The sequence below is a fragment of the Venturia canescens genome, chromosome 2, assembly GCF_019457755.1.
Source record: "Venturia canescens isolate UGA chromosome 2, ASM1945775v1, whole genome shotgun sequence".
NCBI lineage: Eukaryota > Metazoa > Arthropoda > Insecta > Hymenoptera > Ichneumonidae > Venturia > Venturia canescens.
The window spans coordinates 7,612,213-7,639,768 of record NC_057422.1 but is presented as its reverse complement, the minus strand read 5'-3'; the positions used below and the strand labels follow the sequence as shown (position 1 = coordinate 7,639,768).

The 27,556-nt window shown below is 45.3% G+C and overlaps 1 protein-coding gene across 5 annotated transcripts in view; it reads left to right on the top strand.

Annotated features, from left to right (window-relative positions):
- LOC122406417 (tensin-4-like) overlaps positions 1 to 27,556 on the top strand; it is a 224,882-nt gene that overhangs the window by 161,765 nt on the left and 35,561 nt on the right. For 3 of the 5 annotated variants that reach the window (XM_043411858.1, XM_043411857.1, XM_043411855.1), the window contains one exon: positions 1,532 to 1,678. The exons of 1 other annotated variant lie outside the window; for it this stretch is intronic. In XM_043411858.1, coding sequence (XP_043267793.1) covers positions 1,532 to 1,678 — 147 coding nt within the window. Of the gene's footprint in view, positions 1 to 1,531; positions 1,679 to 19,969; positions 21,646 to 27,556 lie in introns of those variants that run through there. One more of the 5 variants, XM_043411859.1, reaches the window with a different exon arrangement.

The window sequence follows — 27,556 nt, the reverse complement described above, 5'->3', positions numbered from 1 at the left end:
CTCGTCGTTCCTCTCCATTTTATTCACAGCTTAAGGGTCTCATCCCACACTCGTCAGATCGGACTTACGGAAGATTTACGGTGCTTACTAACGAGCTGCCCGATGTACACTCGACGTCCACGCTGACGCAATCTTCGCTGTATACGCGTATCCTCTCAACTCAGTGCTGATACACATAAGTGATATTTATGAGACGTTGAGTCTTAATGAGGAAGGCCACTCTCTCGCCAAAGATTACTTTCTCGTGTTTGTTCCATCGAGGAGGTTTCCTCGATACGCGTTCAATTTACAGAGAAACAAATGAGCACGAGCAACGACGAGGATGCAGAAAGAGACCAGTGAATTTCGCTCAGCAACGAATTTTAGCGGCGCCATCGTGCGCGCACTCAACGGACAAAAAGCTTCCGGAATTTCATACGCGAAACGTTTTTTCAAATAAACTCGGAATTTCGTTGTCTTTTTATTATTATTTTTCCCCGTAGAAGGCGACGAATTTATCTTCGGGTGGAGTCGAGATAAAAGGAAGCTTTTTTCGTGCATTTCATCATTCGGATGCCCGTTTCTCGGCTGATATAACGAGCGAAGGGCCAGAACTCCCGGTGCGAAAGCAAAGAATCGTTGTGCGATAATTTTTTTTTTCCTGCGTCGTTGCATATTTATCCGTTAAACTCAAGACTATTAATGCGTCATATAGATATGGAGAGACGTAAGTATTTGCCCTGGAATAATTTGTGTAATGTCTGTCTGGCAGAACGCGCGATAGCGGAAGCGAAAAGCGTGCTTGGGAAATTGCTTAGACGTGCATTATTCTGACACGTCTACGCAATTTTCGACAACATTTCTCCCTCCCTCGATCTCCCCCTTGATTGCAGCGAGCTTTTTACACGGAAAGGATTAATTCGTTGGTCCCGAAAAGTCACAGGACATGACAGAGAGTAAAGCGTGCGAAATTGCCGAGCACGAATAGAAATCCTCACGCGCGTCAACCCCTCGAGCATATAACTCTGGATTACTCGTCCAGGTTTCTACTTTAGTTAAACGGTCACCTGCGCTGGACACGCGCTCAACGAGAATAGTTGATGTCGTCTTTCCTCCGGTGCAATTTTTCTTCGGTCTCGTACACGTCCGGGAATAAATCCTGCACGTTCTTTCCAAATGAACCTTTACGTTTGCACTCCTTATTTTCTTATTTGGCGGCGGTTATTTCGTCAACTGAGGCCGGTGCGTAGAATCTCCTGCGACTTTCCGGTCCGAGATTCAGCCTTTTTCTTTTTTCCATTAATTGGTATTACGGCGTAGCATGTAATTGGGAAACGAATGATACTGAGGTGGAATTTATTGCTCGAAAGAGTCGAAAGAAAGTTCGTTTTTGGCCGGCCCCGATACGCCAGAAAATCAGCGACTCGCACACGCTGCCATTTGAACTCGTTTAGTGGTTCGTTGAGCGAGTTTTTTTCCCAGCAGAACATAAATCAGGATGGAGCTTCTAGGAAATTCGACTAAAAAGTTGTGTTTTTTTATCGGTTTACAGTGCGTGCAAATGGCACACGCGTTGAGGCGCATCTCGTACGCAACCTGTGAGCCACAACACGCCCAATTCAGCTTCCTCGCACGAGAACCACGGGCTCACTTCACCATCCAATATTGCCACTCCTTCATCACCGAATCACCCGAACAGGTCAGTTTAACATGTTAGTGTATGCATGCGGGCCCCGGGCTCATGTATTGGTCTTCATAAATGCGCGGAGCGAGTGCTTCGTTTTATTCGTGCCTTGCGCGCCCGCGATGTTGTCGGAGGGAACGTCCCCGTGCATGTTTTTACGAGGTGGCTTTTGCAAGACGGTGGCGGCGGCGGGAACGATGGCTCGACATATTTTGCGGCATTTACGCGCCCGCGCGGCATACAAGCGACGACTACCGTTACGCAAAAACCCCATAGCTTAAGCCATAATATATCCGAGCGTCGGGGCCAAGTGACGAGACGAGCTCTCTGTCCTCCTGCTTTTATAACTCTGGCGTGTTATTTAGTGCTAAATTCCACGGAGCGCGCACCGCTCTTGAGAAATTCTCGACGCGAAACCACCAGCCTGACGAAAAAAATCAAGTATGGACGGAACAAAAATTGTGCGAAATCGCTCAGGGACCGGGGGGAGGAGATGGGAGCGAAGACTACGAGTAAGTCGATCGGTGCTCGAACGCTTCGCGACGTTCGCTCAAACCACGAAGAGGGGAAGTAGAGAAAGTGCGCGATTTTTCGCCATAAAACATTTACGATGTTACAGGGTCTTGTATCTTCCCCCCCAGGGATGCGTGTGGCTGCTCCGAGTCGAAGGAAAAGAAAGTAGAATATTACTGCGCGCTCTAATGCGTCAATGTGAAATTGTCTGGATTTCAGTGTGGATATCCGCACAGTCTCGAAGGAGTAAAACTCCTTCGCGTGTGAGGAGTATCCCACACGCGATATTGTTTTTCGTTATTTTCCACACTGGAAATAAACCTCAAGACGCTTCACGAGCCCCTTCCGTTTCAGCGTCATCCGCGACTCGATATTCCATCCGCAGGGTAAGCATTTTTGGTGCTGCGAGTATCTCGTTAACGGATTTATCGGAGGGAGGCAACTCGAACAATGATAGCGCCCAAAGCGAAAGACGATTAATCCGCAAAGCGTATTCCCCGAGTCGTAAGATGGGACATAAAGATCGGAAGTCTGAATGACGATTGCAAGAACTGCTCGTGTAACACCGAGACTCCGGGTGATGGGAAATCCGGCAGAAGTTTATCCAGCATCCGGGAAGGGTTAGCACCAGCGAGATGAGACGAGCTCCGAGAGAACCTACCGGAGTCTTGTTTCCTCGGAGGGCATCACATAATCGTCTCTGTTAATGCCAGCGGGCCCTCGTTCGTGCAGCCATCGCGGCAGGCCCCGGCGGCCGGTAAAAGAGCGTCTAGGTTTTAGTACAACATCGGTACGGAGGCGCCGCTACTGATGCAGGTTTTAGAAGCCCGATGAAGTCCCGATTACCGGCGCTCGGCGTTCGAGCGAACGAGTGTGGGAGCTCGACGCATACGAATTTCCTTTCTACTGCTCCCACTGTTGGTCTTCCCTAGCACTATACACATACGTACTCGCGCGATTCCCATCGTACTTCTCTAAGAGCCACAAAACTCTCGAACTACGAGAAACTTGCTTCAACTGCTGACTCAAGCTGCGTTCATAATCGCTAAACGTTACACATCTACGCGATTAATTTTACGACCTCAGCTGCGTGTATACGGACTCGAGAGTCAAATTCCCATTCCCCGCTCCACGAGAACACGTGCTTCGCCCGCGAATCTCTGCTCAATTTTCCGTAAGGAATGCCCATCCGTACCTCCCTCAATCGAACGAATCACAATCCAATTTATTCTTTCTAATAACCGAGAATTAAACTTCACGTCGGTTATTCAGATCACTGATTTACCCGATGGGACTCCTGCGAGAAATCGCTCCCGAATCTCCCCTCCAAGCCACCTTGCATGGTCTCTCAAACGTCAACTATTCAAACGACAAACCTCCTCGAATTTCTGCTTATCTCAATATTAACAACGAGACTAATTACAATTGGAGATAAAACATCGAGGCGGTGTGTCTCCGAGACTTGTTTGGCGAACCTCGCATCTCGAAAGAGCCAGTTGGTAATAATTTTCGTCTCGCATGCTGGCATTGTTTCGTACCAATGTTCCTGGAGAATCCAATCCATCGGTGTCTCCAACGTAGGAATCCATCAGGACGTCAAAACTGTCATGTTAAAATAAGAGACGAGGAGAGAGAGAGAGAGAGAGAGAGAGAAAGAGAGAAAGGGAAAAGGAGAAAGGAGAGAAGAGACGTGTCACTGTGATATACTCAGAAGTCACCCTTCGCAGTTACTGATTGTCATTAGACTGCACAGCAGCAAGAGTTGAATGCACAAGACAAGAGAATTATGGAGGAACGTCTGCTTCAAGCTGCCGGAGTAACGCTGACGATGTCGCAGTCGTCTTCTCCGTCCTCGTGCAATATGGTCGCGTTCCCTCGGTGGCTGCGAGTCCCACACGAATTCTACACCCACAGAGCCTGTCGTCCAAACCACCGTCACCTACACGGACCACCCTCCTCTCGCATCAGGCGGTACATGCATAAACGGCATTTATGCAAAACAACGAGAAAAAGAGGGAGAGGAAGAGAGAGAGAGAGAGCGAGGGCAGGATACAGCCATAAATGTAACGCTCGGTTTAACTGGGTGACTATTATACCATGGAAATTACCATTCGGGAAACGGCCGAACGCCTATTATACACAAACTTCTCGTCGCGTATTTGTGCGTATATGCAATTCAGGATTTGTCCCTTGGGAGTTTGAGATTTCCTGTGGGGACTTTCCGAGGGCGAGAGAGGTCGACCGAGAGGGCGACTTTGAGAATACAAATGGTAAATATGAGGGGAGCCGAGGGAAAGAGCTCTTTCTTCGCTAATGTCTCAGGCTTTAATCTTTAATTACAATTATATCCTCGCGGGCGGTACGCTCGAAAAATGAGAATAACGATTAATTATGTATTCTTCCTCGTCAAATTGCACTCTCCCGAGGCCATTATCGCGCCAAACAATTTACATATCTTTTCAGAATACTACGTCGAAGTAAGTGATATAATTTCGTGCACAATTCACGGCGTTTGTCAGACTGAAGCAGGCGGGCTCTTTTCACTGTGAAACTTTTCACAATTTCTTCAACCTGTCATCCGTTCAAAACAAATGATTTCGCTTTCTCGCATAAGTTTATTGCATTTCGCAACGACTTTTTTCATTTTTCAACCGTTCATAAAGAGCCCGCATTTGTGTAGAGTCTAATAACATTTAATTAATACCATTTTTGGGTGCGTTACCGTACACGTATGAGCCGATGTAATTGAGAGTCATGACCGCAGACGAGCGGAATATTATTGCACCCAATTAGCATCGTTATTGCTACCGCACCTGCATTAATAGAAACGTTCGAGTCCTCGCCGTCCTCATCTCGAGCGAGATTCGCCTGGCTTCTCCGATGCTTTCATTTCCCGCTGCTATACGCTCCTGCAGATACGTTGCAGCAGTGTACACACACACGCACACACACACACACTCGGCGCACAGCTCGAAATTCACAATTGGGTAAGCACGCACTCGATTCTCACGATATTCTCGTTCATCGATTGGCTTCGATTAAACATTTTGCAATAAATATTACCCGGAAACGATAATAACGCCTTCATTTTCATTCACTTGGTTGATCGCTCTTTCGAAATTAGCGCGCTCGCCGGAGCTTACAACCTTACACACGCTTTCGATTTTTGCCCTCCCCGCGCCATTTTTACCCCGTTCACAGGAAGCCAAGTTTTTGTATACGCTGCAGCTGCGAAAAGAGCGGGCAATGCCAGCTCCAACGAGGATCCTCGCGGACCTGTTACACCTCCAAATTTTCGGCTGTACAGCGAAAGGCCAGACGGTCATTGACATTGTACGCATCCACCGTAATTCATGTTGAGAGTCCGATAAATTGGACGATTCTTGAAAAATTTTCGCCCTCATCCTCGACAAAGTACTCGAGTATTTTCGTTCAATTATAATTTTCGATCCATCAAGTAGAGACTCCAATTATTAGGCGACAAAAATCATGGAATGATCGTTATCCTGCTCGTGTTTCATCATATTTACGGTTCTTTCGAACGTCAATAAAGTTCCTTCGCATCATGAAAAGGCTGCTCAAAGTGAAACATAAACGAGAAAAAAGGCGTTTCCGGCTCCGACATTTACTTCTCTCTTTTCAGGGTCTCGTGTCTCTCGCAGCTTCACTTGTTATGCACATTTCGACGCAGTGCAGTAGACTTTTAGGGGCCACGCTGTACAAAGTATACGTATCGATTGTCGCATCAAAAGTATGTATAAAGAAAAAATGTATAGTAGCTGAATTCTGACGAAAGTCGTCTCGATGCCAACGACTCTCTCTCCTTCATGTTTATTTTTTATTTTATTTTCTCTATCGCAAAGTCACTCCGGGGCTAAAAGAAGTGTTGCGTATAGATGGAAGGGTGAAGACCTTTGGAGAAAAATCTCTCTCTCTCTCCCGAAAGGCGGGTTCTCTTCCCGGAAAAAGCTCAGTGTCGATACCGCGTCAAACGTCACAGGCGTCACACGTCATTCTCTCGCCTCGCTGTGTATATTCCACTCCATATACACCCAGTCAAAGAGTTCCTTTGTCAGACGGAAGAAAGGGGAGGTCTTGAAATGTACTCACGAGGAATTCCTTCTCGAAAGGGGAAATCAAAAATGGTGGACGGAAATCGAGGCGTTTTTCTTCCTCGCTCTTTTCAATATTCGCACGTGTCTTTGTAAAACATGCAGGAATCCTGGCTAAATTTTCAGTCGTTTTCGCGGTGAATTGGTCGATAGTCGGTCGCGCTAATGACTGCGACGCGATCGAAATACGCTCGGATTTGAGTTGGAACGTGGTCGAGGCAAATGGAAAATGTTTTTTCTGGGAAATTTGTGGAAATTTCACAGCATTTTTTCGGTCGAGCTCGGTGTTCATTTTTGAATGATACTTGCTTCAGTTTGGTTGAAAAAACCATTGAAATTCTCAGGTTATTCTTTCACATAGCAAATCCGCAAAGTTAATCAATTCCGTCGTGATTACGTAATCAGACAAATTGAATCGAGCTGCGGTGTTAATTTGGATACTTGAGGGATCGATTACATGGTCGCTCGAGTAGAGCCAGATTCTCCGAACGGAAACTGGACGCTCCTCGAGGTGATGGATCTCTCGTCGTTGCGGGGTCAAAGGGCTTTGTAGCTCGATTACGTATCTGTGGAATTTTGGGTAAATGACCGAATCTAATGGGCCTCGCGACGTGTAGAAGCTTATTGTCGGATTCGTGTGATGTACCGCAGACTGTGTGTAATCGTGGACTTTGATCATCGGAAAACAGTGTGTCTCGACGTGTGGATACGATCCGGCGGAGACGATTTCCACGACTTCGAAAGCGGAGCAAATGCCTGACGAGGTGTGTTCTACGATCGAGAAATTCCTCGATCGAATATCTCAGCAAATTATTTGTTTTTCAAACATTATTCCTACTGTATGCGAACCGCCCGAACCGGACGAGAATAAATGAGTATTTTGATTTATAAATAAATCGATTCGGGAGACAGCCGCGATGTATTTTCATTGCAGGCGAGCATTTTTCGCGGTGTGTTTTGCTCTTTTCCATGGTTTTTTTCACCCCGACGCATGTCCTACGTGTAACGCTCGATTTACGATTCTTCCGTGTCTGATACGTTCGGCAGTGTGAGGAAAAAGGGGAGGGACTGAGGGGGTGAGGAATGAAAAAGAAGAAGTCGGCGAGTAAAAGAGGTGCACGAGCGACTAATGCTTCTTGGCGAGGGACAAAGTCTCATGAACCCTTTCCAGAGTAAGATGAAGCAGGGGGTGTGAGGAGGAGTGCTCTTTCGACGACGTTGAGATATTTGCGAGGTTCTGCCGAAGACGCTAATGTGCAAAAAGGTCGAAGGAATACACGCCCGCTTCACCGCAGTAAGAAAAGGACGATAGAGAGAATGAGAGTCGCGGAGCACAGCACGACTACTCGTTATTTTCCGGAGGGAACTTTGCGCGAACGTTGCAGGGATGTTACTAGCAATATGTGATCACGTATATACATGACTCATGTTCCACCTCAGAGAACCATACCACTCACGATCTTTCGCCTCGATTTTAGCAGCCGGGATTCCAAGGGGAAGTAAAAATTTCGTAAAAAACACTTTGAAATGGGAAGCAACAGACGAAACGTCGTTTCACAAAATGGCTATAAATTACAACTTTTTTCGTCAATGGAAATACCCTCCTTCGCGAGTAAGAAAAACCTGGTTGACGACAGCCGAATCTCTACGCCTGAAAAATGGGGAGTAAAAAATTCTCGTTATCGCGACTACAACGAAGAAGAGGAATCTAAATTCTGGATATTTTCACTCGGAAATATGTATAAATGATGACGAAAACAGTATAATTTTAGGCTTTGATTAACTTCCCTTGCGCAAGCAACGTCCACTCGACCTCAAGATTCGATAAATTTAAAAATCCTTCATAATTTTAGCGCCGTTCTCAATTCCTTCGATAATAGCGATGCGAGGGCACGTAACTTGGGTGTATATAGTCGAAACGCGTCGCAGAGGAATTGCTATTGAGTAGCCGTTGAACGTGCGGGTGCCCGGGTCATCCAACGCCATCGTAAACTCGCACGTTTCCTTTTCTGGCACATGCACCTGTATGCGTGGTTCTCGATAGGGAAGGGCGGATTCGCACAAGGATTAATGGCATGAAACAATGACGGATCCGCCGTTCGAACTCTCGCCAAGGAATGTGCCTATACAGAGATATTTACGGGGAATACGATACGCGAACTCGGCACGCACGTCTTGCTGCGACTGGCATGAAACATTTCAAGGTGCATTACCGACGATCCGGAAAATACGGTCGTCCATTGAGTTCGGGGACTCTCGTGTATCAATTATTCGGGCAAGCATGCCCGTGAATTATTCATTTCGGGCGAAAGGGGGTTGAGGATCTCGAAACGGACCGCACTCGAGACGGGGCGACGAATCTAACCCGCTCTTATACCCCCGGCGGTCCCTCCCCTCTCTCCGTATATAATTGAAGTATACGACGGTTGATATACCACTTCATGAATCGCACGTGACGTCAACCCTTCGTCCCGTTTATCTTCCATTTCCCCTCCTCCTCCTTCTCCGCTGGGCTGACTTTCCGGATTTCGATCGAGATTAAAATTTAATCGAGTCTGTCCTTCGTCTTGCTATTATCAGCGTAATTGCTGCACACAACGTCGACTGCGTGAAAGCGAAGGAAAGCCGATTCTCGAATATTATATTCCAAAGTTGTTCATTAATATTTGCTTCCGAATTGTTAAATTCGTCGGGCTAAGTTTCAATTGATTTTTGGGAATTTTTTGAAAAAACTGCAGCCTACTGGACTGGCTCTTGTGCACTTTTCATGAATCCGTGAGTTTAATTCAATCCCTCGGTGAAGCTCTCGTACGTCGTAAACAAGATCAACGGCCACGACGGACTTTCGATGATATAAAGAGCCCACAGGCAGGAAGAGTGACGGGCGAAGAAATGCGAACGACGAGGAAAGAAAACAAGACGGAAGTTCAGGAAAGGAGTGCTGAAGCCTGCTCCATCTTTGATGTATCCGATCCTGAGGAATCGAGAGCGCATTTACCCTGATTTTATTGGCTAATAGAGCATCTTTTATGGTTTATTATTGTTTAATACGAATAACTACGAACATGTGTTCACAACGTAGAAAGTTTACTGTCTTTTTCATGGTTACGACTTCGTTTCACTTTTTATGCGACCGCATCGTGTCGTCAGAATTCGTGCGTACGAGAAGTCGCGGAAAATTTTTTATTCGCTTCCACTCCAAGATTTTTCAGGCCCTATTCATTCAGACTTTTTTATCGTAATTTTAAATTCGCTTTTAAAAGATATTGAAAAGACCATTTTGGCCGCAACCAAAGCTGTGATTACTCCAACTCTTGCCCATGAAACGTCATATTGGATAAACGCCGCTGAAATTTTTTACAGCTTCGTTTTCTTCTTTCTTTTCGATAGTTTCGAAAAACTCGTTGCACAGCCTAAGAGCGTCTTTCTGTTTTCCGACTGGAGGTTCATTTCCCGAGTCGCACGCGTGTGCATATCTATAGATCGATATTAAGGGAACTTGTATCGTGCGCGAGGCCAAGAATTGGAAAAAGAAGCCGTGAGCATGAAGAAGAAATGGAAGACGGTAGAAAATCGAAGACGAACTATGACAATGAGAGGGGCGACGAGGAGGAGGAGGGGCCGGGGGGAGTGAAGGAAAGTACAAGAGAGAAAGACAGCCCTGCGGCGAAACGTCTTCCCGAGAGGAGTAGACTTTGCACTTGGAACTTTACGCCGTGCTCTCGAGTTCTCGATCCCCTCGGTTTTTCCTTCTTTTTTCTTCGATCTCTTATTCCTTTTGCGAGAGCTCGCATCGCAGTGTGCGCGTTTAGTCAATCCTAATGGTACTTGAGCAGATTAAACTTTGGACACTTTTGGCGAAAGGTAATCGAGTCATAGAAGCCTTTTTTATTTTCTTTATGAATAATACTTGGCCAGAAGAGGAATGAGGGATCGTCGTACGAAGGAGAAAAGATTCGCTTCCCCTTCGCGATGTCATTTTTTTGTGCGAACAATTAAAAGCTCTTTTCGCTAATACGGTTCGGGATCGTTAACTTCTTTATCTTTTGGAGGAAAGATAATTGTCATTGAGCTCATCGATGAAACGTGGAAAAATTGAGAGTTTATGACGAGCGACGGAAATTTTCATTCAATTTACTTTTCACGGTATACTTTTATTCGAATCAATTGATCATTTGTTCATCGAGATGAATTCACAGTCAACGATTCTATGAAAACAATGTCAGCCAATGAAATTGAACGGTTTTAACGAGTGAGCTTCGTCCGCTGAATCGTAACGAGCAATTTGCATTTAATTTTATCGAGAACTTTAAATTTCCACATTGTACGAAATCAAGCGAGTAAATACACACGACGAAAATCTAATCTATTTTTCCAAATCCTTCACTACAATTTCCCGAGGATCGGACCTCGAAACAACGTGCCTTCGCGTCCCACAACCGAACGCTGTGTATACTCAAGGTCCTTTCCGGGTAGAAACATCTTCGAAGTAATTCGTACAATTCGAACGGAGACTGAAGAAAATTGTGGTTGCTCGATGCACGGATATACGTATATTTCGAGTCTCGCAGGACGAGCGGAAATGAAAGTTTTTTACTCGCTGTGTGTGCCGAAGGAATCGGAGGCGTTTTCCTTCCGCCCCATCGACACCGTCACCGGTCTGGACCATTAAGCTTTTTATTTACTCACGAACCGAGCAAAGAGCTTGCTTGCGATGGGGACAAACGAAAACGGAGAATGCACTCGATGACTCGATGAAAAAAAAGCTTTTCGAAACCCAAGTCAACGAGAAATATCCAGAAAACTGAGAAACTCCGTCGTGTAATCTCGTTCGATTTACTCTTTCAATTTACACGTTCACATTTTTTTCAAAAAATACGTGTCCCACATACGTAATCCTTCCAAGTGTGTAAAATAACACCATGAACCGCATGAGGAGAGAACACTCTCTTTAGAAGCCAATAGCTTTAGTTCATTCGGGTCCAAAATAAATTCGAAGCAAAGTTCTCTGACTATCGGTACAGCATTTGGCTGCCAGATGAGTCGACCGACGCTTGCGGACTTGACTCTCCGAAGGCGGATTTGGTTACACGCATTCCCCGGTGGGCGACACAAGTTAACTATCGTTATGCTTGTTATCGTCCAGTAGAACGTCATGTTTTCAAAAATATACATCAATCTTTTGACACTGACTCAACAAGCAGCAGAAATTACTTGAGCATACATTTAAAACGATGTTCGTAGTACCGCCTGAAAAATATAAAATAGCAATGAATTTTCCATATTTTTCTCTTTCGGGATGAACCTGCCTGGGGAAGAATGAAATTCATTTCGAACAATAACAGCAGGAATTTTGCAAATTGATATTAACACGAACGGTGCAATGAAATTCATTTAAATTGAGTGTAAAGATAATAAAAGGAAACTGTAAAGGGGAAGATCCAGACTGACTTTTATGGCGAGGAATAAGTTGATTTCGCACACAATAATCTTAAAATGGAAGTGGGGAGTTTGATGGGCGTTTCTTCACGAGATTTCTTGCGTAAATTGACTGAGCTACGAGTGCGCCAAATGTCATGTCGTGCGCTAATGGAGCGTGTATAAAATGGTTGCGAACGATGATGGGCTTAAGGAGTTAAGCGAGGACGGAAAAAAGAAGGAACTGAAGATAAAAATAGGGAAAGAAATGGGAAAAGCGACGAGGCGTACAGGCAAAATGTAGTCAGGTGGTTAGATATCCTGATGCACGGCGAAGCGCCACTCTCATCCGTTAGAATCACGGCATTAACATTCTACAAGAGCGGCAAACCGTAACCGGGACTTTTCTCTTTCTCTCTCTGTGTATCTTTTCCTGGAACGATACCACGCCGTAACTCTTCGGGTCTCTTTCTCGATCGCTCCTTCCAATTTATTCTCGCAGTTTCCTTCTGCATCTACATTCTTCCGCATCCGGTTGACTCCATTCAACGTGAAGAAGAGAAAGAGAAGCGGAGAGAAAGGTTGAAAGAGTCGAAGAAAGAGAGAAGTTCGTTGTTGCCTTTCGCCGCGCTGTCTTATTCCTATCGTGCATATAAAGATATACGCATCCCCGTAAGAACGTGGATTACGAGGAACATTGTGAATTTACTCTCAGCCGCCCGGATCATCGAGATTCCCGAGGGAACAAGAGAGACTTCACAGAACATACAAATGTATTTCAAATACTGACTAACAAAAGAGCGCAACTCACATGGGTTTACTCGTCCAAACTGTAGGCCCCAACTCTTTCGTTAGCCAACAAGCGATTTTACTATTTTCCCGAATCTACAGTGCTCAGAATTTCTATATAACGAGTTAATTTGAACGTGCACACGCCATGATACCGAAGAGTTTAAAACAAAAGCTACAAAAGCCTCGTAAACGTTCCACGGTCGGTGCGCTTTCAAGGAGCTTCTTCTGTGAACTCGGAACCGAAAATTCATTACGTTTCTCCAACTATTTCGTGCGAAAATTTTGTTCCCTTCGTCGCGTAGAACTTTGAATAAAATCTTCAAAAGAATCGTTCCGTGCCGGATCGGCAATCTTCTCAAGTTCGTCGTGTCGTGATGATCCAATAAAACGCAGCACGATATCGAAAAGCCAAGCAAATCTTGAGCACAAAGCTCGACCTCGTGCCAAGTCTGTCGACCTGGACAACGGTGAAGACCGACTCGACGTCTGCTCTTGCAATGAGCTGTGTCCGGAATCAATCCGATGTTTTATTCAGCGTCGAAGCTGCGAACAACGAACTCGCATGAATCGTCGAAGATAATTCGTCAGAAAGGACTCTATAACCGCCCAAAGCGATTCATGCATTTTTACTCACATGTTTATATAGATATTCAGTTGTGTGCTCGGCGCAACAACTTCTCCTGACAAACGAGCCGTCTATTGAATAACGGGGTCACGATCGCCAAGTATCGAGGAGTTTATCCAACGTGTATACGATAGCAAATAACCATGAAGCTGGTTATTGCGCCAACGTAGCACGATTAATTCACGTCCTTAGCCCGGGGAGGAAGGATCGGAGCGAGCCATAACGATTTTTCATCCTTCATTTGAGCCGATAACGTATTTTCAGTTTTATGCTCGCGAGCTCGATCGAGGGGCACGTTATTTCGAGCAATCGATGCGGTTATTAAAAAGCGATCGAATAAACTGCAGATTTTCTCACAGAGAAAATATACGAGAGAGCGGACCGACAAAAAGCTAATCGAAAAAGCAGCAGCAGCAGCAGCGTCGTTGTTCAGCATGTAGGCGCTTTTCGAGGCAATAATCACCGAGCCATTACGCCAACGAGGCTGAAAAACGGCTGAACAAAAAGAACTGGCGCCCATCCGCGCGCACCTCCCACTTGTTGATTTCTTCCTCGCATTTCCACAGGCTCAAGGTCAATTCATCGCATGGAAATAAGAGAATCTGGATTAACCCTGATTTCTTAGCACCAAAGATACGGATCGGAAAACTCATTTTCTCTGCGTTTAAAACACACACTTTACGATCGTTTCTCGATGTCTGGAAGGAAAAAGCGCCGTGACGAATGTTAGTTTTCAATCGTTTTGTACGTTTCTGGGGGCCCCGAACGCGTCTCGGTGCTTCTGAACTTCTGTTTGGATGAATCATCGTAATGAAACGCAGCTGTTTAGCGCTCTCTTAATGAAACTCATGGTAATAAGGAAACGATCGTTTACACACGGACCATTTTCCTTCTATTACGTCCAACGGTGCCGTAATTTTCAAGGGTTTTGCCAGCAGCATTCACCGTAGTAGCTAGCGACGCTGTAGATTTATTTTCACAGTTTTGCATATTTGTGCGTATGAGTGCGCAAGTATTAATCCCCTTCGTCGGTGTGTCCGGCGGGAGAGAAGGATAATTACGAGATAACGCTTCTGTGCGGACCGGATCGAGTCTCCTTCCTTTTTCCTGTTGCCCCTGAGATGTGCGTCTCTGGAGCTTCGCATTACGCGAGAGGAATTGTGGAAATTCAGGTCTGGGACGGCGGGGACTGGCAGAACGTGCTTTTCTCCATCGACCGAAAATTTATGCTCCAAATACACTTTGAAGTACAAATTATGATAACCGTTAATGTCAGCGTACGAATTTCAAGATTCAGCAGGAAAAGGTTTAACTTAGGAAACAATTTTGAAGATTAGACCGAGCAAGCTGGCGAGAAAATAATTGAGAATTTGAATAGATAAACGATCGAGCTACGATGATGAAAAATGTAAAATGTTTGCTTTGAAATGCTGCATCATTAGCGGATTTCGTTACCGTTCAAATGGCCCCATGCTGGACCAGGTTGACCGGGAATGCGCGTGTACCAATGCTCATGCATGCTCGGCAGAGGGGCCTCAAGTCTTTGGAATGAGGCTGACCTTGGCATTCTCGTATATAGATAATAGCGAGTTTGCTGCGGAAAGAGAGAGAGAGAGAGAGGGAGAGAGAAAGCGGATTGCGAACGAGCTTTGCCCCCCTCCCTTCGCCGTCTTTTCTTCCCGGTCTCGAGCGTTTACCTTCCTCCCTCTCGTTCCCTCTCGCTCTTCCAATCTCGATGTCATATTCTCGTTCCAACTTTTTTACGTGCTGGATACGCGCACAGTATGTTAGAGGGATCGAGAGCATCTTAACGCAGGTTTCCATTCGGAGTCGTTCGGGCAATTTACTCTCTCGATGCCATACATTATAGGCTACGCGCACGCACTAATTTTTAACGTTCACCCGCGGGATACGGGCAGCTCCGCTTGGGATCGAGATGAAAAATTGCCATTAGTACAGTAAAATTTCATGAGAGTCTATTGAAATGGTCTCTTTAATTTCGTGTTAATATGGAGGAAAAACCGTCGACGCGTCTGCGTCGAGGGTTCACGCGAGTGAGCCGGATGAGAAAAGATCGTGAACGCCATCGTCCAGTCCGAGGCTTCCACTCGACGATGATAGAAGCTCGTGAACGAACGAAAAATTGAAGTTTCTAAGAAAATGAGTGCGAAAGGTGGGAAGAGATTGTAAAAGAAAGGAAAAAGGAGAAGGAGAGCGAACGAGTATGACGAGAGTCGCGTGTGGAGGCGTGCGCTATTTTAGGTATTCAGCCGCAGGCTTTTTGTAACCATGTATTAGTGGCTCTGGCCCTTTTCTTTTCTTCTCTGCTATATCTTCCTTTCGCCTTTTGAGAAAAGAAACGAGAGAGACTCTAAAACGATGAAAAAACATCGGTCGCGCAACATTCTCGACCCAGTATGAGTCACGATACATACAATTTTAGACTAAACGCGCGCGCGCGCGCGCGATTTCGCAATATGATAAATGAAAAATTAGACTGCAAATTAATTTGAAAAGAATCCAACCCACGCATTACGCAGTCAAACTAATTGAAAAAGCAACGAACCCCCTCCCCTCCTTCTTCTTATTCTCCCACGTGCGAGAAACTCGTGCAGAGCTCACTCGTTAAGCCACAAGCTATAATTGCTTGCGTCTCCTTTCTATCTTACCCTCTCGCGAGCTGTTAACGCCCACGAAAGATTTCGCGGGATTCTCATTCAGTATCGAAAACCGGAAAAGGAATATCATTCTTGCTGGCACTCCCAGCGAGCATTCTCCAGCCTCTCGATTGATTTATTTCCTGCACATCAAAATTAATCTTTTTCAAAATCATTCACAAACACGACCGCTCGCACAGGAATTCATTTCCAGTTATCTGGCGAACGTTTTTCAGTGCATCTCAGTTTCGCTTCTTTTTTCCACCATCACACTGAGCTGAAAGCGATTTGTTTTTCGAGTTTCCATCGACTGAGACGAACCGGGACGCAGCATCCTGGTTAAAGCATTACTTAAACTTCATAAATTAACGTGACATTCGTTTAAACGTCATTCCTGCTGATCGTCATCGAGCCAACGACCCCCGCATGTTTCCGCGCACTTTGTTCCCGGTGAATACGGGCCCGGATATAATTTGATATTTTTTCAAAAGCAGCCGCGCCGCCTTTGTAAGCAGTCATTCTTCCTTCATCCAAGAGACATGCGCTCGCAATTGCAATTCGAGGGAACCTATTCCTCCAGCGTGAAAACTAAAATCCTCGTTAGTTCGAGTTATTAAGAGCTTCTACTCGTTATTCTTTTCGTTCGACATCAACGACGTGTACTGCAAATATTCCGAACCGTCTAACAAGAAAAACTAACGGGACTGTCAGCGTGCTGTCAGCACTTATTTTCTGACACATGTGAACGAACCGGCCCATTAAGGTTGATAGATGAGCAAAAATCTTGCTGCTCTCGTTCAATTCTTTTCTTTTTTAATTCCTCTGGCACTCGAACGAATGGACGTGCCTTTGTCGCGACACAAACTCATCCTCACTTCTCGAACACCCAAAATCCTCTTTCTTTTTTATTTTTATTTGGGATCAAATCTGCGCATTTCTCGGAGGGATGAGCTCGCGAAAAAGGTTTAAGGATTTTTCGCATCTGCACAAAACCTTCCGCTGTGCGGTGAATGACGATGATTTTTTGAACTTTTGTGTATTCTTATTACGCTTTAAACTATAAAATGAATGTTAAATTGCGTACGGAATTAGAAAGTAAGTGGAAACGTGTGCTGGTGGATAATGTGGAATGAAAATTGGCGATAATGCGAACAGCACGATTTCCTTCCGGACACCTGCACACGCGTGAATACAAAGCCATAAAGTGTGAATAAATGTGGTCGAGCGCACGCGTAACTGTTTGACCATTCAAGAGGAAAAGAGAATGATTATGAAATGGCCTCACGCGGTGAGAATGCTTTGCTCAGTGTTCTCGGTACTCGAGAGAGGAAAGATGCGATGAGGGATGTTGTTGTGTCGGTGATTGTCCCCGCGGTGGCAAACGGTTTTACAGTGTGACGGAGTTTTTCAACGAGAACTCGGAGGTCCGAGCAATAATAATTTCTTTGGTCTTTCATGCTCGTGCCGTCGTCGTCGCCGAGCCGAAAGGGACAAAGACCCTGCCGAAATGAGTTGAATGAATCGCTGTCTATACGGTGCTCTTTTTCTTTCTACAGTTTTGTATAAAAGTGGCAAAGCAAAGCGAAACGCTGGATATTATCGTTGTTTATGGAAATAACATTCGCGGGTTGCTGTTTATTCAACAATCCATTGGAATACGCATGAGCTTACTCGTGATTCGTCGATGAAGCAGCCCGAAATCCATCGCGTCGTTGAAATTCTTCACGCAAGAGAATCCGTTGAGTGCTTATCTCTCGGTTTCTTCACAAAGAAATTTTCGACTTTTTTCGGACGACTTCATGACCGATTGGTTTGAACCTTACGGACGATTAATTTCTGCTTTACCGTCGATTAATTCCTACCTACGCTGTGAACGATGCCGGCTCGATGGATCATCATGACTTCGATGTGCATCGTATTACCATCGATCGTAATCGAATATCGAATACAGGCATACTCAGGGTCGATCGTATATCCAGAGATATTCCGTCGATTTCATTCGATGCGAATAATTTGATGCAATTTATTAATTATCGGGAGATGAATATAAGCGATGTTTATTTGTTCTTCTCAAGCCACGAAATATCGACGGTTCGAAAACGCATCGCGAGATTTAATAGGTTCTCACCAGAGAGGCCGCAGTTTTTAGTACGATTTTTTCGTTAAAAGCCTCGTCAATAAATGCACCGAAAAAAGTGGATCAGATTACGCAACAGCAGCTGATCGTGACTGCCGACTGCGCATCAGAACTGCGATCGGGGGATCGAAATATGCATCGATCTCCCGGCGCGCCCCTCGAGCATCGCTGCATGGCTTTTTTCTTCTTCATACCTCGTTGAATCGCGTGGGATCTTTCGGATTGAGAATGAAATCGAGACCGGCAATAAAATACAACGTTTTCGTAAATATTATGGAAACCTCTAAAATTCTGGCACGCTCAGTAGGAGCTAACGATCGGTGGGCATCGTCGCATCGAATTACGAAACTCGCACTTACTTTGTAACGCAAGCTTCCATCGACGAAGGAGTCGAGATATGAGTGATTGTCAGTCCCAGGAGAGTCTTATTCTCACTTGCACGAAAAATATTCGCGAAACTTTAATACAACAGCCTTTTCGCCATGACGTAAGAAAATATTGTGGGAGAGTGCGAATGAATGAATTCAAATGGAAACGTAAAAGAAAAACTGAAAACGTCCACACGATAACAAAGAATGCTCTGTGCACACGAGGAAGCAATAAAAGAGGGTCAAAGAACGAGCAAGCTCGTGAATTCGAGAGAGTTCGTACGAGATCACGATATCGGGACTCACACCTACAGATCCGACGTGTATACATTCCTTCCAGTGTAATAGTCTCTTCGAGTATATTTGTACGTTGGTACAATATAAATATATAACATATACGTACTACATGCACGTGAACGATGAGGAACGTGGCGAAGCAGTACAGGAGAGTGCAAGCAGGAGCAGATCTCTTGGCTCTCGCGGGATCGCCGCGATTGCCGAGCTCGGTATTCGCCAGCTGCCGCTGAACGTGTTCAATGCCGGCCCATGAGCCACAAGAAAGCGACCAGCGGGAGGGAAAGAGACAAAACGATCGAGAGAGAGAGAGAACCACAGAGCTAAGGGCAAAAGCATCGTAAGGAAGAAAGGCTGTCCAAGTCCGCGCCTTCCTGGCCTCACTGACAGAAAAAGATCGCTCCGAAGCATCCAGTACAATTATTAGCCACCTTTTATTTCGAAATCCCCACCGAATTACGATTCTCCAACATTTCCATTCGATCGCGTGCTCTGTTTCCATGATTTTCGACCCCAAATAAGAAACTTTGAATTCATAGAAAAATATGCTCGTAGTTGAAGAGAAATCGGACTCGAAGTAGTGGAAATACGTTCGCGAGCAGTTTATTGTTTAGTTAGAAATTAAAGACACTGCACTTGTGCTGACACCTCGGTGGATTTATTACACGATCGGGACACTGGCCAATCGCCATTACTTCATTAACGTTCAAATATGCACTGAGCTACCTACACGCTATTCCCTCCTTATTCACGCACTGGAGGGGATGGAGCCGTGTAGGTCGTTGTTGCGAGCTCTCTCGTCGCCTCCACGCGTTCGCTCTCTTCGCTCTTTGCAACTTCAGTCGTTCACAGTCTCGTCTCTTGCAACGTGCGCGACTAACGCGCGTGTGGTGTGTTCTACAACGTCGGCTTGAAAAACACGCTCCGAAGGAGATTGAAAAGGAGAAGAAAAAACGTTGCGCAACTATTTGTACGGCTCGGAGCGTTACATATTTTTTACGAGGATACAAATATTCGTCGTGACGTTTTGCAAGATAACAAATTCGAATGAAAATGTCGCCAAGATGCTGACCATCCCGAAACCTCTGGCTCGAATACGGGGGAATTGACGAATTCCATTTTCATTCGATTTCAATACTTGCAACGAGCTCCGACTACGAAAAGTAAAAAAATTTCGATATTTCAATGATTGATTAACAAACCGTTGCTCTGGATTGTAAATCGGAAGAAGAATTCACCGGATTTTACCTCACCGGGTCTCAGTATTGAGGCAATAAAAACAATTTTAGACATTTTTTCCATTTCAAACCCCCCCCCCTCCCCAAGTTTTGAGCGAGTGACTATTTCGTTGTTTTCATTCGTGAGGCAAGCACAGCGCGCTGCAATTGCTTAAATCTGTGCTGTACAGTTTCCCTATTGCTCATGCTTTCGCCCCTCTTCGATTTCGAGTCTCGGTGAGGGTAGGCGAGTGAGAAAGGGAATCTTCAACCGGTTCTCGTGAGGGAACGAGGCCAGAGAGAGAACGAGAGAGACGGAGTGCGAGGGAGAGAGGGAGAGAGAGAGAGAAAGCGATCGAGAAGGTCTCTTCTGGTCGTAGCCGGCATGCAGAGCGTTTGCGATCGTTCAACGGAGTGAAGTCTCGTGTCGGTCTCCGACTCGCGAGCTCTGCGATCGTGAGGCACAGAGAGAGCCACGAGGAGGAGGAGGAGGAGGATCCATAGATCCTCTCTAACAATTCGTGTGGAAAGATCAATCGTTGCTGCGTCGAAAGTTCAATTGTATGGGGCCTTCGAGAGGATTTAGTGGATTACTCGATCGGCAGAAATACTAAAACTTAATCGAGTGTCGTACGAATCGGTGATCGATTAAGGCGGAGTGGCGACGAATTACGGTTATTCCATTAATTCATTTTATCGGCGAATAATGAATGCGTCGCGGGCTCTGTCAATCATTTTAAACGAAAGTTCTTTCGCTTCTCCGAGAATCATTACGAAACGAAACGTTCTCGAATGACGGAACGTGAGATCTTTAAAAAATCGTAAAAGAGGCGTATTCCACTCGAGGTCACCGGGGTGCCCGTGCTTTCGAGATCGCACGATGGCTCCGTGAGAAGTAGAATCAAGAGTTTTAAAAATATATATGTATATGGGCTCCGTGGAACTGTTGAAAAAGCAAAAAAAGAGAGAATAATACCTGAGTATACTGTTCTCGAAGCCCGGACCGAAGTTATTTCAGCGAGGTAGTAACGGCGTGAAGTCATCGTTAATCGCTTCCAGTTCGAACGCAGAAATAATATTACGGTCAAACACGAAGTAGTGTGGAATTTACTCGTTTCTCTTATTCCGAATTTCCAAAATACTCGAAGGAGGCAAATTTTGAAAAAATGAAGAAATTGCCAGCGGATTCCAACTGCTAGTGAATTTTCGTCGATTACCGCGTGTAAAATCTGCGACAGTGATGATCAGAGAGTGCGCCCCTGCTTCGTTTGTGTCATCGAGTATTTAAGGTGATTTAAAAAAACTGTGTCGTGATTTCGTGAATGTTTGCCTGTGATTTTCGTCTCAAGATCTGTCGCAACTAAGCGTGGGAGGAAAAATCGAATCGATATCAAAAGTAATCGAATTCGAAGAGATCGAAAAATCTTGAGATTATCTCAGCGACTGACGAGGATCCCGTTTCTCAACTATTCATTCTACTCCGATCTCTTGCGCGAGGACCGTTTAGTCCGTGCTACCGGTTAAAAGCCGGTGTGAAAGAGAATCAAAAAGTCGTTCGAAGGCATACCCCACCGCGAATCGGGCTCTCGCGACTCGTGGCATGAGGAGGTTAGCACGCAGGCGAAAAAGCCTGGCAGCGTTCACCGGGATTATGGGCAGACTCGGTAAGGCGTCCCAGGGCCATCAACATTCGACTACGAACGGGTGTACGAAACCGATATTTCGCGTACAGTATCGTAAGCTCGTCGACGACAGCCCATCGCAAGAACCGCAATTGAAATTTTTACCCGCACTTCCGGATTACATGTCCTACTGCTGCTGTCGGTGTGGATACACGCAAAAATTCGAAGTAAGTTTTTTGTGACGAATCGACAAATCATTTTTCGCTGCTAACTTTCTATGGCGAATGTAAAATCATAATTTCATTAATATTATAATGACTTTTCGAACGATATTTCAAAAGACTGCGATTCTATTAAACCATCGCGAACACGTATGACTTCGTCGTATGAAAAATTAGCCTCGTAATGAATAAACAATTCGGAAAAAAAAAAAATTACCGCAAATAAGAAGCGAGTTTCTCGCGGTTCTTGAGAATTTGATTGTTAAACGATTTGCAGGTAAACTGTTCCGCGAATCTGTAATTGCTCTGCATCGAGCACAATACCGTATTTCTCTGAGACTAAAGAAATGCCCATTAAAGCACGTTTTTTCGTCGCTCCTTCAACTCCTCGCTCAAGATATTTCTGTGCGAGAGAAACAACAGAGAAAAAACAAGCGACTTGAAATATTGCTCTCGCGAGATTCTTTTGTCACGGTGAGATGATCACTTCTTTGCTTCTCCGGTACGACGAGATCGATCAATTTGACTTTTGACTCGCAGCATCATTGATATATTGCACGCAATAGCGGAACGTGTAACAATCCGCAGCCGATTGTTACGTTCAAGAGTCTTCAAAAATTCTCAATGTCCTGACAAGTGTTATTTTTCACGTCGTGCCGCACCGCTCCGGTCTTTCAACTCGAGAATTTTTCTCGCTGCGATCCGATTGAGCATCGAATTTGCATCGATCGACGAATCAGCCAATTGACGCATCCGACCGCGAGGAGCCTCCTTCGCAATCGGTTCCCCAACAGCGTAACGAAGCGTTGGAAAACGCGGATCGAAGTTTCCGTCAGGCGATGCGCTTAGAATAAAACGATTGGGATAGAATCGCGGGCGCATTCATATGCGTCCTCGCGCGAAAGATATCGCGTGGATCGGAGATCGAATGCGCGCAACGCGATCGGCTCGGAGCCGTTCTAGCCTCAGAGTCTTTCCCTCTCCGTGCCTTTTTCATTGCTCGCCGCACATATACACTGCTATTAACTGCACCGTAGGAGTGTACTACCTTTGTACATGCATATACATTAAGGTATATAGATATTGAACGTGCCGAGTGAAATAACCTGGCAAGGTTTCTCGCTTTACTACGTCGAGCCAAGAGACGAGCGAGCCACGGGAGAATGGAGGACGTGAGGGGGGGAAAGCCGTGGGATCGGACGAGCGCATTCCTCAGGTCCTTACCGCGCTCTCTCGTGGCACACGGGATGCCTCCGCTCCTCGCTGTAGCCGCCTCGGTGCCTCGATCTTTTTCTCTCTCTTTCTCTCTCTTTTTTCTCTAGGCTTGTTCGATCCTCTGGACCCGGCGAACTCCTCGAGGATTGCGGGAGGCGCGAGAAGAGGCACGGAAGACACCATCATCTTAGCGAAGAAACATCTCGGGGGCAATGAGAAGAGCTCTTGCCGTATCCTGTATCATCTTTCTCGTTCTTTCCCTCTTTCTCTCTTCACGTGTCCCGATCGCCCTCGTGTCCGAATACCCCGGGTCATGGATTCCTCAGGAGCGAGCGAATTTCAAGGGTAAAAGTCCCCGGAAAAGCAAAAATACCGAAGAGTTTAACTCCCGTAAAAATATCGAGCTCTCGGCGGGGTCAAGCGACGAGAAAAATCGAAAATCGAATGATGCCGGTGCGTGTATCGTCTAGGAAATGAATCGCTCTTTTGGGAAGAGTCTTAAGAGCTTTTAATGGGCTGATACAGAAAATTTTCACTTGGAATTCATTTTCTTTCTATGGCACGCTGCTTCCCCGCGGAGTAGTTTCATAGAAATATTGAAAAGAATGCTGTCTTATCGCTTCCACGCAGTCTTATCGTCACCGAGCTGCCACTTCTTCAGCAAACATCGCCCCACGAATATTCGGAGCTGAGTTTCACTCTTATCTTCGAAAGAAATCTCCATTAAATCCTTCGAAATATCCGATATTTTTAACCTCACGAATCTGTTATGATAATTCGTTTGAAACGAAAAATTCTCTTGGCTCGGGAGACGGACCGAAAGGCGAGAGAGGACGAGCAGGCAGAGTGAATCTCTTAGACGCCCCGGGGCCAAAGTTGCGGGTGAAATGTTCGACCGAAAAATAGCGTGGAATTTGGAGATTTGTATCTTCGGTGTGCTGCAAAACGTACTGATCGAGAACGCCGGCTCGAACGAATTGTGAGTGGTGACTCACGTTGGGGAAAGCCCCCGGGGTCACGAGACACGAAGACTTTTGCAGGCGCCACTTGACTGAAAAAATCAACGTTTATATACATGCAATGCGATATGTTAGAACAACAATAATGGCTATGACACGATAAAATATCGTCGAGTTATCCAAATAAGGAAAGTATAAATATATAAATGGCAAACTTCATTTATTTATTCGGTTTAAATGATAATGGGGAGCAAGATAATATCTCGAGACAGTGAAATAATGATAGGAGATCAAATTAAATTTTCATTCCTCGTTGAGCTCGATGAGCACTGATCCCGGACGTAAAAAAAAAGAGAAAAAGAAAAAGCCTAGAAAATGTTCTTCGTCCTCGGAAGTTTTTATATATACACGGTGGTGTACTGGCTCGTCCGAGCAGGAAGGGGAATCAAGGAAAGCTTATATTCCCTTTTTTTCAAATCTCATTCCTCTCGTTGGCTCTGCTCCTCTCCCTCGCGCGGCTCTTGCTTCCTGCTCACCCTTTTACCGAGAACGAAATCACTGTAAAACGTATTTATATGCTATATACAATATCGTTCGAGTTAACAACGCCTCGGGAATCCCTTGCACGCCGGATTGTAAAATCCACGAGAAAACTCTAACGCGTGAGAGAATTCGTTCTCCGTACTCTATTCGTTGTTTGTCGAGCCCAATTACCTCTTATTTTAAATCGACATAAATACGGCTGTGTGCACGCGGCTTAATCGATTCGTCGACTCCTTAACGATCCTCCTCGCGATCATCCCGAGGAATGATCGTTAATGATTTTCTCACCATTTTTATTCAATTATATTTGCAGAGGGATTTTACGATGCGAGTTATGATCGGGAGGTTCGTAAATGCACGAAAATCCATTAAAATTTAACTCACAATGCCAGAGTCGTTTTCATTTTTCTGCAATTTTTAATTCCTTGGAATTTCCAGCATCGATACTCGTCTCTCCTCCCCCTATGCACACACGTGCAAAGCTCGGTGAACAATTATTCAAATGAAACGTCAACGCGAAAGAGCTCCCCGCTGTAAGTCAGTTTTTTATTCTCAAGGCATTCATAGCCCCGTTTTTTATCAACGACATAATTCAATGACTGCGCGAACAAAAGTACAAGCTGACCAAACAAGAGCACACTGTGCCTGCCGAGTCAGTTTTAATGCGATGGAATCTCTGTGTACTGGCTGAAGAAGAGGAAGAGAACCCTCGGCCCGATCGGCGCCCCTCTCCCGGTAGCACTTCCGCTCGTGCTGCTGGCTTCTCCTCATACTCGTGAAAGGGGATACAAAGTTCCCACACACCAGAAGAGCCATTGCACTCGCAGATAAAGACATCCCGAGTAAACACGATTCAGATAATGCGCACTGTTAAATGAGACACGCCTGCACTGGGATTAACTGCGATCACATTTTCCTCGTGTGTTCGTGAGATATCGTATACGAATTCATCAACGAGAAAATCCTTTCATCATTGTGGGATTCGTGCGAATATGCATTCTGGGAAGAGTATTTTTTTAGTGCGAATAACGCAAAAAAAGTGTTTGGAATCTCGATTTTTATCGATTTTAGACTCTTCCGAAAGTTCCACATCACTGATCACTCGTTTTGCTATTTATTCCCAACTCACACTAACCAGACTGCTCGAAACTGGCTTCGAATTCAGCTTGACATTATCCAGAAACCCGGAGAAACGCCGCGACGATGCATAAACTAGGCTTCGAATCATCCCACTTGAAGTTTTATCTGTTGAGAACGAAACGTCACTCGAGCTCTCGAGTGTGTCGAGTGAAATTTGTCGTATGTTCATTTTCCCACGGGATAAATATCGCGACTGGTAGTTAGTACAAAATTTTATCTCTTTGTGCAGCACGAAAAGAACGGAGGTGGGTGGATCGAGAATGACAATTTAGCAATGTGCCGCGTTCAAAAGCTACGACAAACACGAGAATCATTGAGAATAATGACGATAACGAGATAATCGTTGGTAACGAGAGCTGCTGGTCGAATATAAATTATCACAAGCCCACATCGCATTGAAAGTGAAGGGAACGCTATTCTCGAGCGGCAATCGAACGTGATTCGAGGCGCCAGGGCAATTCACGCCTCTGCACATTCGGCTCGATCGATATTTATGCACTTGTAACACGTAACTCTATGGAAATAAAACGGGTACCGGTCGCGAACGACACTCGCATTCGTTTCCAACGGACTCGTGCGCGGTCTCCGATCTCTTAATTTAACGACATCACAATCCAGCGATAAACGATACTGCGCGTTTGCATTCGATCAGTTTTCCATCGTTATCCACAAATTTGAGCTCGATACGCGTCCGAATGATGTTGAACCGGTCAATGGTTGGGATGAAAGTGTGGAAGAAAGTTCAGCGCCAAAAAACTGATATCGAAATAACGCTTTATTTTGTCTCGCGAGTTAAGAGACGTCGCGGCGTTTGATGAGATGTTGCTCCATCAGAATACAGTGCGCAGTATTCACATGAGACACTCAATACCATACAACATTGTTGAACAAAGTCGCATAACTTTGAGGTTCGAAGCCAAAATGAGGAGCGTTCCCCCGTATGCAGTAGTCTCGAGCAAAGCAATACGTGCGTGAAAGCACCAACGCTCCGAGCACAAATAGAGAACTACAGTTAAACAGTTTGCAGCTCTTCCATAGACACGAGTTAGACCTGTTGCGAGTATCATCAATACCGTGTGCTAGTTTTCTCGCCCGAATGCAATAACGAATATTTTCACTTCGCGGAGCACAACGTCGTGCTAAGCTGGAGTCTGCAACTCCGATTATCATGTGCGTTCGCAGTCAACTTATTCGAACTCGTCCCGTTCGAAGAGTAAAAATAGTGATTTATCTCAACACTTAACAATAAGTAAATCCAGGGAAGAAGGAAGCTGGCAGCTTCGTCCAGAGGTCCCAATAAACAAAACATTCCATTATACGTAACGCGCTTGGTAACATTACAACTTTTGCAGAGCTACTTTGCCCAATTCATCTCAAACAGCGTCCATATTTTAGAGCAAGTACGTTTTCGGATCGGGGAAGAACATTTTTTGATGTACTTTATTCAGAAAGCATGAAGCATGAGAATAGAACGAGGGTGGTGATGCACGAAAGATACATCAGGAGTAAACGAACGGTGCTGGATGAACGAAGCGAGAAGAAGCGAATGTACGACGAAAAAAATAGTTACTCTCACTCTCATAAGAGGGTATATACGAGAATATAATTGGCATCACTGGTGGAACGGGTGTATGAATGCCCATGGGTTTACGATGGAGTAAGAGAGAGAGAGAGAGGGAGTGTATCCCTTGGTTCTTCATTGTGCGAGTTGGTTCATTCGAAAGCTCTTCGAGAGACTCTTCGCTCGAGTAAATAAAGAATATAATGGGTCTCTATAGGTATAAAGTGCGTATTCTGCGTGCGTGCGTTATAGCATAGCCACGTTATAGTGGTACGGAGTCCATCAACAACCCATAAGATTCATGGTCGAGGGCCAACGGCGTATTATGTGACTTTTGTGATGGCTCAGGCCCCAAGAATCCTTGGGGCCCTCGAGAGCACCCAGGTCACTTTGGCTGGCGCAAATTCGTTCATTGTCCTCTCACGCTTTTGCTCTCTCTGCGTTTTTCCCCCACCGAGGGGGCATGTGTGCGTGTGTCATTCTCTCGAATTCTTTCTTC